The following is an 11,812-nucleotide window of genomic DNA, read 5'->3' as shown; positions in this document are numbered from 1 at the left end:
GCAGCATAAACTCCACCTCCGGTTGTCGGCGGGAAGTTCAGATGTTGTACCCGTTCAGCTACAATGTAGCAGATATTCCGGTGCTCCGACCAACTCATTCAACACAAAAACCACCTTTTATGAAGTGTAACAGGTGAGTTTGTATGTAAGTGACATTCAGTCATGGCTAGTGTAATAGTGACGTCAGTATTAGCTGTTTGCTAGCTGTACAAACCTTTAACGTTAGCTTCTTTAGACCTATTAGTCTCCTGCGTCAGCTCTGGCTTCATTTTTAGCATTAAATGAAAAAGTTTCCGTTATGAAATGATGAAAAGGCATCTTTGACCTGGCAGCAGAGTTGTTATTTGGTCACACAAACCACCGACGTTAACTGTCTCATGGCTGTTTACATGTCTGCATTTATTTTCTGCACTGCAGGACATCTCTGCAGACATGTCCGATAACTCTGAGGAGAAGAGCACTCCTGCTGCCAAAAAGTGCTTCGGACAGGTAGGTGGATTACAAGACTGCAGGGACACCTTTTAACGTTTAACTGACTATTCCTGTCATCCAAATGAGGCTCAGGTGTACAGATTTAATTAATCTGAGGTAAATAAGCTACGGAAGCCAAGAACGGACGAGCATGTAATTATATTTTAATGCCGTCATCTCGAGATCACGAGTTAATTATTTCGTTATCCTGAAATAACATAGCTCGTTTTTATCGTGATAACGGGTTGATTTATCGTTATTGTATTGTATAGCAATCAAATAATGGACTGCATCAGTATAATATAGAACCTGCATATGTGACACCTGTGTATTTTGTATGTACTGTATATGTAATATATGTGAATCTGCTTTGGCAGCAACATGTTTTTGTTCATGCCAATAAAGCTATTTTAATTGAGTAGATAGATGATCTCATGTAGGTTTTGTATATAATAAACTTGAAGAAAAAGGTTGTAAAAGAAGACTTGGTTGTGAACTGCGATCCTGTGTTGAAGTACAGTCTGATGCTTTGATCAATAATAGATACTCCTTAAATCAGTTGCTACAGTTGTCAAGATGCCATCTCTGCATGCTGGCATGGCATTCCTGATCTCTCATAAGCTTTATATGTAATAAGAGGAAACAACCTTTTGTTTTCGCATGATAACGGGTTGTTTATCTCCTCATCATGAGATAACGAAATAATAAACTTGTGATCTTGAGATAATGGCATTAAAAAAATAAATAAAAAATTGCCAGCACGGCCGCTTTCAGCTTCTGTACACAGCTGGTCTTTTCCTACAGATGTTAAAGGCATGAAGGAAAAAACCCGGGCCCTTCAGTCAGGGAAAGCATCTCTTTTACAGTGAAGTGTGTGTGAATACAAGACTGCAGTCACTAAGTCCTGACATACAATTAAACTGCAGAGGATAAGAAAACACAACAAAGTTAAAAGCGTATTTCATTACTTACTTATTTATTTATTTGCAGGTTAAAAACATGCAAAAGTATGATTAACTATTTAATAACCCTGTCTGACCCGCAGCAGTGTGTAAAAATGTCTTTGTGCTACTAAGCTCCTGAATCCAAAAGGACTAAGATTAGTCGAACTACCTTTTATTGTCACGACAATCTATGATAAGACCAGTGTGTTTCTGTCCCCTAGTCTGGTGGTTCAAACCTGTTCTTTGTCCATATTCAGGTGGATTGGACACCTGGAATTACACATACATCTGCATACAAGTGTGTTTGTGTAATAATGTGCTGGTAAACTCTCCAGGATGTCCGTCAACGTTCCATCACATGCATGCTGGGAAAGGCTTCTGCCACCCACCTTCCAAAAAATGTCAATAGGTGGATAGAGACGTGTTTCTTCAGCCCAGTAACTCCAGCATACTACTCAAAACTGTTGTAACAGCTGTAGAGTTGCAACGATTAGTTGTTTACTCAACCGACAGAAAATTAATAGCCAACTATTTTGATGATTGATTAATTGTTTTAAGTAATTTTTTAAGAAAAAAATGTAAAAATTCTCTTGTTCCAGATTCTTAAATGTGAACATTTTCTGGTTTCTTTATCTTTATGTGACAGTAAACTTAATCTTCGGGTTGTGGACAAAACTAGACATTTGACGACGTCACCATTTGACATTTTCTGACATTTTACAGACCAAAAACAAATCAGGAATATAATCATCACATAAATTGATAATGAAATGAATCGTTAGTTGCAGCCCCTAAACAGCTGCATGGATGGAATATCAACTTTGAAAGTGGGGGTTCGTGCAATCAGGAGGCAAGAATAACAGAATAATCATTCATCATTTTTATTATGTTTTTCAGCTTCAGGCAACTTCAAAGAAGAATTATAATAAATTGTGCTTGTAACACATTTTTCATTGAAGGGAAAATCACAGTCCTGTATGATTTGAAAGCAAAACAATTTGGTACAAAGATGTCTGGATGACTGATACAAGTATCCGTTGTCACATAACTGTTACTTCTGTGTACTTTGTGTCCTAACTGCACTGTGGTCTCAGTGTACCTACACTGCTGAGGAGTACCAGGCGGTGCACAGTGCTCTGCGGCAGCGGCTAGGACCAGAGTACATCAGTACCAGAGTGGCCGGAGGAGGACAGAGGGCAAGTCTTTGTTGTTGTTCTCTCTCAGTCTGTCTCTTTGTTTCTGTCCAGCAGCTTTGAAATCAGTTTTCAGTGACTCGTAGAAATGTTCCAAACATACAAAGTTAGATGTATTCAAATGAATTTATAGCCACATGTAATTACTCCACAAATGCATTTTATTGCTGGTTTGAAATTTCTTTATACTTTCTAAACAAACTGTGGCAACAGAAATATCTTGTTGCAATACAGAGAACATTTTACCTAAATTTTCCAGTTTGTTAAATTTGCATAAAAGCATTTGCGTGTAACTTTCTGATACGACTCTTCCAGGTGTGCTACATTGAAGGGCATCGTGTAATCGGCCTGGCCAACGAGATGTTTGGATACAACGGATGGTCTCACTCCATCTCGCAGCAGAACGTCGGTACGACTCGCGGAGCTTTTCTGTCGCCAGAGGATCCTGTTTCAATGCCAGACCACTACCAGACTAACCGAACCCTGTGTTTGTGCTTCACAGACTTTGTAGACCTCATCAACGGGAAGTTTTATGTCGGAGTCAGTGCGTTTGTCAAAGTCCAGCTGAAGGTTAGAATGAAAAACATTTTTCTTTCTTGATTGTGATTCCAGCAGTATTTTCACATGAATTGACCCCCTCATGACCCTCTGATGCTCATATTGTTCATGGATTTGTGTGTGATTGGAATAATTTTTCCTCCAGGACGGATCGTTTCATGAGGATGTAGGATATGGAGTCAGTGAGGGACTGAAGTCTAAAGCTTTGTCACTGGAAAAAGCGAGAAAAGAAGCTGTCACTGACGGCATGAAGAGAGCACTGAAGTACTGGAACTTGATTATTTATGCCTCTTACAAATTTACCTAGAAAACTTCAGAAAAATTAGTTCTGTTAATAACTTATCAAATGTTTGTGCTAATATTTATTTATGTATTATTGTCGTCCCTGTTGAGATGCTTCGGTAATGCTCTTGGAAACTGCATCCTGGATAAAGAATACCTCCTAGCAATTAACAAGATCCCCAAACAGGTCAGATGCAGTTTAATCGTTTACATCTTGTGTTTATTTTAATTTTTTTTCCATCCAGTAGTTCTGTTGATTCTGAATCTCGTCACTTCTCTTCTACACAAAGCCTCCTCCTCCTCTAGACCCGGCTCGGACTAAACGCTCCGAGGGTGAGCCCTTAGTGGAGAAGGCCCGTTTCTCTAGTCTGGTCCGAGAGGAAAAGCTTGCGTCTGCGGTGGGTCCCGCCAGGATGCCACTGGAGCCGCGAGTCCTCAACCAGAACCAGAACCAGAACCAGGAGCAGAGTTGTTCAGAGGTTCACACTCCTAATGTTGGCTCTGCAACCGACAGGAGTGAGAACGTCTGCTCCAGGTAAACGACACTGGGCCTCCTCTCTGTTCTCAACAGCACCGAAACCTCCTCATGTTACCTTATTCCGTTTCCTCTCCTCAGACCTGCGATGGACTCGGTGGACGTTGTTGGGTCTGAGACACACTCGGACCCCAAACAGCTGAGAAAACTCCGACAGCAGCAGCTACAACAGAAGTTCAGGAGAGAGATGGAGGCCAAGAAGCTGCAACAGAAACAGGATCAAACGAAGACCGAGGATGCAGAGATCGCTATTGGACAAGGATCCAGTGGAGGTCTCAAACTCAAATGACCTTTTAGTGTTTGTTTTTTTTCTCCCAACAATAAATTTCTCTGAACACTGATTGAGATCATGCATGTGGGGGAAGCTGTCACATGTAACTCCACAAAAAAAGTTAAATTGTCAAACTCTGTTGAAACTTTTTCCTCCAGACTGTTTCCAGACACTCATTCTTTTATGTTTATCAAAAGATATTTTGGTGTCATGTGTGCAACAGTAAATCAGAGGGTCGTTAGTGTTGATGTTGTGCGGATCGGCACAGCTTACTGAATGTCAAATGTGACAGAGAGAGTCAGTTTTTATTCTTTAATTTTGCAGTTTTGCCTGAAATTTAAATAATTACAGTAAAACACAAGACAAAAGAATTGCAGGCTGGTAGTTTGACCCCACTGGTCACACAAGTATCTTTGTTCCATAAGTGTGTCTTCCTCTGGTGGTGTTTCCATGAAGATCTCTCTCTTCTCTAGGTCATGATGGTGTACCTGCGTTCAGTGACAGCGCCGCGGCTGCACACAGGAAGCCCTGCAGCAGGGACGAGCATTTAGCAGGTGCTGTGACCCACCACCAGAGGGCTCAACATATAATCCACCTCTCTTTACCTCCTTGTAATTCTGTTTTTTGTTTCTCTGCAGATGATCCGGAGCTCTGGGATTTCACCCTGGATGGGATTGAGGAGTTGGATGTCCCCGCAGACGGAACGCCCTCTAGAGGGCTCAGACCCAGCACACCCGGGAATCATCAGATGCAGACGCGCAGTAAGACCCCACAAAGAGCCCCCGGTAGACCTCCAGATGAGGCCTCGTGGCACAGCAGAGGACAGGACCAGACTCAGCACAGACCTCAACAACAGAACCACAATCAGGCGAAACCTGGTGAGATTTCATGAGAGGAGACGCTGATCTGTCAGTGAGGTGTTGGATGAGTCTCTAATTCACCTTTTCAATCTCACAGGTGAAACCTTCAGTCCATACAGACAAGGACAGCTCATGAAGAAACGCAGACTGGACACTTGAACTTTTACATCCTCAACACTTTATAGAATCCAGCCACATGGTTTAACTCTGTTTTATATTTATTTCAGTGTAAATAAATTCATTAGTTCATGTTGTGTGTTTCTGCACAAATATTGTTTGGTTTTGTAAAAAAATAATAAAAACAAGCACAGAAGTCTGCAGCTGTAGTTTTGTTTTATATTAACGCAGCAGCTCACAGGCCAAGGAGCAACAGTCCCATCAGAATTCAGGGTTATTCTCAGCGCTGCCACTGCACAGCTTCTGCAGAGAATATGTTAGTTACGCTGTGTGTGTCTCATTAATAAAAGCCCCCAGCTACAAGTAAAAAGGAACTATAATACATAAAGCAAGTTGGCTGTGCTCAAAACAAATACTACTAAATGTATGTAAAACAAAATTAAGGAAGAGTTAAAGGGTTAAGTTTTGAGGATGGTCACCAAAAAAACCTTGTAAAATAAAAGATGAAACCATTATTCAACTACAGTAGAAAATGATCATATAGCAGTGAAGAGGAAATTACTTGTCACAGGAAATGAAGTCATGCTCCTCTTAAAAAGGATCTCTTGCAATTTATTTAAGTTTGACTAACATGATATTTCAATAGTGTCCTAGTGAAGATTTAAGAGTGAAAATCTTAAGCAATAGAAAAGGATTTTTTTTTTGGATTTGTTACTTAATTATCCATGAATATTTAATATTCAGGATTTTCAGGGCTTTTTAATAAAATTTGATGAATAATCTTAAAGTCCCCCCTCCACTCCAAAAATGTTTTTCTTCTTGTTCAAAAGCATTGACATAGAATATCAGAAGCATGACAAGTGCTTTAATTGATATTATTTTTATTTGTTTTTACATTTTGTACAATGTGAAAAACATACACAAAACAGACACTGAATCACAGGAAGTCAGTAAGGAGGGATCAGAAGTAAAAGTTCAACAGATATCACTGCGTGTCAGTAGCCTCAAACAGTACTGTATGGAGGTCTTTGATAATTACTGAAAGTAGCATAGTAGCACATGAATCTAACATGTAAGCTTTGTTGTGAGTTTGTGCTGTACAGTGGCCAGATGTGAGTTGGTTGTCAGTTGTAAGATTAAACACCAGTGAAGCCGGCATGCAGAAAATCATATGCTGATATCGAAGTTGTGCCTGTGATATTGGTGAATGGCAATCAAACAGATCAACACTTTGTGATGAATCAGGAAGGCAAAGAATAATTAAAAAAAGATTTCTAATATTCCAATATCAAAAACATTGACATCAGTAACAACCCTCATCAGCATGCAAATGTTTCCATTACCCCTCAGTCCCTATAAAACTTTAAACATTGCATATTCTGCATTGCAGTAACTTATTTTTTCTCTAGAGAAGTTTAACTATTCATCCAATCTACGAGCAGGCGATAAAGAGTCACAATGACAGCATGGCACTCGTGAGAGGTTGTGACAAAAAAGTTAAATCAGCATGAGAGCATGACAACTTTTTTTTTAAAACCTTTACACAGCTCACTCGCTGCCTGAACAAGTGCTTCTATGAAATGGTTTAATGATAAATCCACAAAAACAAATGCCAGCCAAAAAAAACAAAAAAAAAAACAAGTACACATGAGCCAAATATAAATACACAGCTGATTACACAATCAACACAAACGTAACTGTAGAGAGAGAAAAGAAACGATTCTGCATTACTCAGTGTGCTCTTTGTGCTGCAGTCCTGTGTGTTGTGTCTAATGTTTCAGAGCGTTATATCCTCTGAACTGGCCGTGTGACAGTTACTGAGCCACGTGCTGCGTTTACGTCATGTACAGGTTTAGTTAACTGGTTTTTCTGCAGTACAGTCACAGCTACAGGACTAGATGAATCTGGAACTTGTCATTAGTGAGGATGCAAGGCACTAAAGTGTTCCTCATGTTTACAGGTTAGAGTGCGTGTGCATGTCGAATAGGTTACCACAAGCGTACTCTAGTGACTGAGCATCACGTGAAAGCATTTACCTCACATTAACATATATACAATAAAATAGAAAAGGTGGGGGGACAAAGGAAAAGGGTGGGTTGGGGAGGGGTGGGGGGGCAGGGCAGTTATAGATAGAAGAGCTTAACAGCAGGATTGCTCCTGCGTTGTGAGTAGGATACCGATAACAACAACCCTGCAATTGCACTTTTTATATTCCTTTAACTACATGTTGTTTAACAACCTTTAATAATAATTACAGTGAAACAACATCAAAATCTGATGGCTGAATACAGGTCCATAAAGAACATTTGTTTGTTTTTATTAAATATACGCATACAAAAACAGACCACAGAGAGAGAGAGAGAGAGAACCCCAGACACTTGTGATTCGGGAGGTGACGACTAAATGTTATGAGCTGAGATATTTTGTGGCTTGACGTATCTAACAACCTGTTCATTTGTGTACTGTACACCATCTGTGTAAACATCCGGGACAGAGTCCGAGACCTTCCACAAACACTAAATCCTACAAACTATTTCGTCTTATATGATATGATAAGCAGATTCTGAACTGCCAGCATCTAATAATGAACTACTGAGTGAATGGTTTATGTGTCAAGTTGGGATTCTTTACAAGATTTTATTCTTGTGTAAAAAAAAAACAAAACAAAACAAAACAAAAATCACCCTGCAAACACCCTCTACTCAGATTGTGATTTACAGCAGCATCACCTCTTCAATCCAAACTCCTAATGGTGGTCAACACCAGGACAATGCTTTTTATGTGGCAGATCCACTGGCTTATGTCAGATGTGAAGGAGAAATCCGTATGATATTAAATCTGTGTGGATAAACAACTCAAATCACAATGACACCAGACTCTCACAGAGACATAAATATGCTAAACATGGAATCATAACCCAGTGAGGAAACATCTATGTACAAAGTCAATGTTTAAATGTGTTTGGGGATTAAGGCCACAGTTACAAGGGACAGTTTATCTTTTCTTTGCCATTATTGCATTTTACTTAATAGGTAGCCACTGGGATGTATTCATACTGCAACCTGATCCATAACACTCCTGCCTAACTTACTTTGTCTTTCTTCTCCTAACACTCGCTGTCTTACTTCACCAGTCACACTTCACTATTCCTCTTTCTGTACATTCTCCCCTCTCTGAGACTTAACATATCATCCCATCTCAACCAGGTCGATGTTTAGTCAAGTTTATGTGCACTGTGTGTCTGTTACGGTGTAATGGTGGTCAGTCAAACTGTTTCAGTCCAAGCTCGGATTTAAGTCAGGACCAGTAAGGATGTGAACCAGAATCCCTCCTACCTTCTCCTCTCCAAAAGGAATGACAAAATTGCAACATCTGCTCTCAAAAAAAGACATCTTTGGCTGCTGTTGGTTATGCCTTTGGGTTGTTACATCGCCAGACACAACCAACCAACTCATCACAGCTCGATTCCACAGCTAATGGCAAGCTAAGTGTGAGACTCTCATGCTGTGGATGTGTATTGCACTCTCCCTCCAATTGCCAGACAGATTTCGTTCTGCCTGAGAGGACTTGAACCACACAGGTCAACTCTATGACAGAATAACACATAATAATAATAAAAGTTGAAATAAAAATAAAAAGCACGATAACCAGCAAACTGCAAAGAGAGCTAGTGGTTCTTGTTCAACGACTTGTCTGCCCTCTCTGCCCTGTGTGGCCCCTCCATCTCAGCCTGGACCAGGGCTTGGACTGGGCTACGTAGGCCTCAGGTTTGATCCTCCGGGGCTGACTGATTTCTGGGGGGCTGGCGTGGTTCCCATGTGGTAGCCTTGGTGCAGGGACACTGAGGCTGTTGTAGGCGGCTGGTACTGTGTTAGTGGCTGTGCCGGGTTAAGCATGTTGACCGGGCACGTGCCTGTGGGTCCTGCCCACTGAGGAGCGCTGTATGGGGCTGAGGCGTACCCAAACCCCGGGGCGACTGGGCCCAGAGAGCCTTTACGAGGCCCAAGAGGGACGGAGGGATTGGCAGGGTTGGGGAGGTGAGTGGCGGTGGTAGTGGTGGTGCTGGAAGGATTGGGAAGTGTTGGGCAGAGGTAGCCTGGAGCTGAGAATTTACGGCCCATGTTGGCTGGAGGAATAATCTGTCATAGAGAAAAATTATGGATGTTACTACTGTGTATACAAGATTGTTTTATGTGGTTTACAAAAACATACGTATCATATATGACAACACAATTTGCTTACATCATGTGCTGCCTGTGGTCCAGTTTTAGGACCTCTCTTGCACTGGGAGAGGTTGATGGCATCTCTGGCCCAGTTATCCACCAGTTTGTGCAGGTCATCGGTGAAGGTGCCCTTGCCCTTCTGGGTGTGAGAGGCAGAGGGGGTGGGTCCGGTCGCCTGGGTCAGAGAAGTAGAGTGGTTCTGGCAGTGGCCTGAACCATTTGTGGAGCTGGTCCCGCTTACTCCTGGGAATACAGAAAAGAGAGGTGAGATGGGAAATAGGAAATAAATTCAGCCTGGTCGCTCAGTGCGGCAAGATGAAGTGTTTGCACATACCTGTGGAGCAACTACTGAGAATGGGCATGGATGGAGAGGATTTGAGCTGTTGTAAAGATGACTTGCCACCTGATTGTGAGGCCTCTGTTGCTGATGGTGAACTTTGCTTTGGAGACGACTCTGAACCATGAAGACTCTGAGCTGAGGACGGAGATCCTGAATACATGAGCAGAGCACACAGAGTTTTAAATTAAAATGGTTAAGAATGTACATAAAACTTTAAAAAAGTAGTATTGACCTCAAAGTTGACCTCAAACGTTGAAAAGCCAGTTCACTGACTTACCTGAGTGTACAGGGCTGGGTTGTCCACTACTGCGAGCGGATTTGTGGCTTTTGCTTTTAAGCCTACGTCGACCTCCAGCCATGGCCACGGCAGGAGAAAAGACAGAGGGAGGAGGTGCTTTTCCCATCCGTGTGAACAGGGACTCTATCTCCTCTTTCTGACGACTCTGCAAGGCCTGAATCTCCAACATGTGTCTGTGAGCGGGAAAACAAAGGTAGAAAAATAGTCATGTTGAAAACACTTGTACCGTAAATGTGAAGTAACATTCATAAGGAGAAATGAAGGTAGCATCAAATAGGATTGTGAACATGTGACATACTTTTCTCTGAGACGGCTGATTTCTTTCTGCAGAGCTTCGTCGTCAGTCTCAGAGTCATCGTCATTGTCACTACTGTAATGGGTATGTGCATTATGAGGGTCGGAGGTTGAGGATGAGGGCCCGTTCTGCATACTGGAGCCTTGTGACGGGCCGGAGGCTGCTGCTGGGGCTGGGGTCACTGAGGTAAATTTAACACATGATGTCAATTACTGGCCTGGACTAAGTTAAACTGGAGACCTTAAACAATTTAAAAATGTATCCTCAACATCTCGTGCACAGGATTAACAGTCTTTGTTTCATGCCACTGACCAAATAAAAGGATTATATCTGGAAATGAATGAAACATAATGGATCTTCCAGCTCATTAGCAGATGAGTCTACTGAATTTGCTATTTAAAAAATGACATCAAAGTTCTTAATAATTTCCACTACGGTCTCTGCAATAGGCAGCAAAGACGACGCCTTCACACAGTTTTCTGGAGAATTCTCTGAGTGCATTATTGTGATTATACCGTGGCCACAAATCAAAGCTGTGATAAAATCGTCATTTTATTTTTAAAACATTTGTTACGTTTCTTTTAGCCAGTTCGACTGCAGTGAAATAACTGGTAAAATACCGTGGAATATCATTTTGTATGGTAGTCAGAACAGTACCATATAGAAGGACCCTGTTTAACATTAGTCCCTGATAAAGAGGGCCTTTCACTAGTTTATCAAAGCTAGCTTCTGCGGACTGTGCACCTGATACACACCTGTGACTGAAAAGCGTCCCACTTTAGAGCCAGTTGTTTGCCCAGATGTTGCATTAGTGCTTGTGGAAACTTGGAAGCGCCCTATGGTGGTGGGCTGACTGGCAGGACCAGCAGAGACAGATGAGGCTCCATTTACAGTGTCAGATTTACAGACTCCTCTGGACAGAGAGGATGACCGGTGGAGAGTATTTTCTGGACTTGAGGGGGAGGAGGAAGAGGAAGAAGATGAGGAGGAAGAAGAGGTAGAGGACGGTGGGTGGGAGGAAGAGGAGACAATGCTGGGGGGACCTGGAACGCTGCTTGATGTCCCATCACCAGCAACGGACACCTGAGCACAGAGAGGAGGGATTTTTAATGACCTGCGCTCAAGGTTTAAGAGGTTTAACCACATTCATTTTAAGCTGCGACTATTATAAACCTACTTGGAAACGTCCCAGAGTGAAACCTGCTGCTGGAGGCTGGACTCTGTTACCTCCCTGAACAGTCTCTGGGCTCAGAGCTCTCCTCAACTGGGCATCCAAATTACCCAGGGGTTGCTGTGACTGTGGAGTCAAACAAATAGAATAAAATCAACAATCTAAGTAGTACATGAGTACACCTTCAACGCATCTGGTAAAAACCTGCAGAAGTAAAAGGGCAGGTAGTATTACAGGGACACAGCAGATCTCAC

General features: G+C 41.9%; 2 protein-coding genes across 6 annotated transcripts in view; one reads left to right on the top strand and one right to left on the bottom strand.

Moving 5' to 3' along the window:
• rad52 (RAD52 homolog, DNA repair protein) lies at positions 1 to 5,383 on the top strand. Its single transcript, XM_042412698.1, has 12 exons — positions 1 to 133; positions 418 to 489; positions 2,510 to 2,611; positions 2,924 to 3,017; positions 3,111 to 3,178; positions 3,312 to 3,430; positions 3,560 to 3,635; positions 3,739 to 3,983; positions 4,065 to 4,255; positions 4,728 to 4,808; positions 4,893 to 5,132; positions 5,212 to 5,383. The coding sequence occupies exons 2-12, from the start codon at positions 433 to 435 to the stop codon at positions 5,271 to 5,273; spliced, it is 1,335 nt and encodes a 444-aa protein (XP_042268632.1). The 5' UTR covers positions 1 to 133; positions 418 to 432; the 3' UTR covers positions 5,274 to 5,383.
• Positions 5,384 to 6,095: 712 nt separating this feature from the next.
• LOC121897887 (serine/threonine-protein kinase WNK1-like) overlaps positions 6,096 to 11,812 on the bottom strand; it is a 32,177-nt gene continuing 26,460 nt past the window's right edge. For all 5 annotated transcript variants that reach the window (XM_042412672.1, XM_042412668.1, XM_042412673.1 and 2 more), the window contains 7 exons: positions 11,565 to 11,684; positions 11,143 to 11,470; positions 10,391 to 10,568; positions 10,072 to 10,265; positions 9,789 to 9,944; positions 9,474 to 9,697; positions 6,096 to 9,370 (listed from right to left, as the gene is read on the bottom strand). In XM_042412672.1, coding sequence (XP_042268606.1) covers positions 8,984 to 9,370; positions 9,474 to 9,697; positions 9,789 to 9,944; positions 10,072 to 10,265; positions 10,391 to 10,568; positions 11,143 to 11,470; positions 11,565 to 11,684 — 1,587 coding nt within the window. In that variant the 3' untranslated portion in view covers positions 6,096 to 8,983. The remainder of the gene's footprint in view (positions 9,371 to 9,473; positions 9,698 to 9,788; positions 9,945 to 10,071; positions 10,266 to 10,390; positions 10,569 to 11,142; positions 11,471 to 11,564; positions 11,685 to 11,812) is intronic.

This window comes from Thunnus maccoyii, chromosome 5, assembly GCF_910596095.1.
Source record: "Thunnus maccoyii chromosome 5, fThuMac1.1, whole genome shotgun sequence".
Classification (NCBI taxonomy): domain Eukaryota; kingdom Metazoa; phylum Chordata; class Actinopteri; order Scombriformes; family Scombridae; genus Thunnus; species Thunnus maccoyii.
The sequence above is the reverse complement of the archived record's forward strand: the minus strand, read 5'-3'. Positions and strand labels throughout refer to the sequence as shown.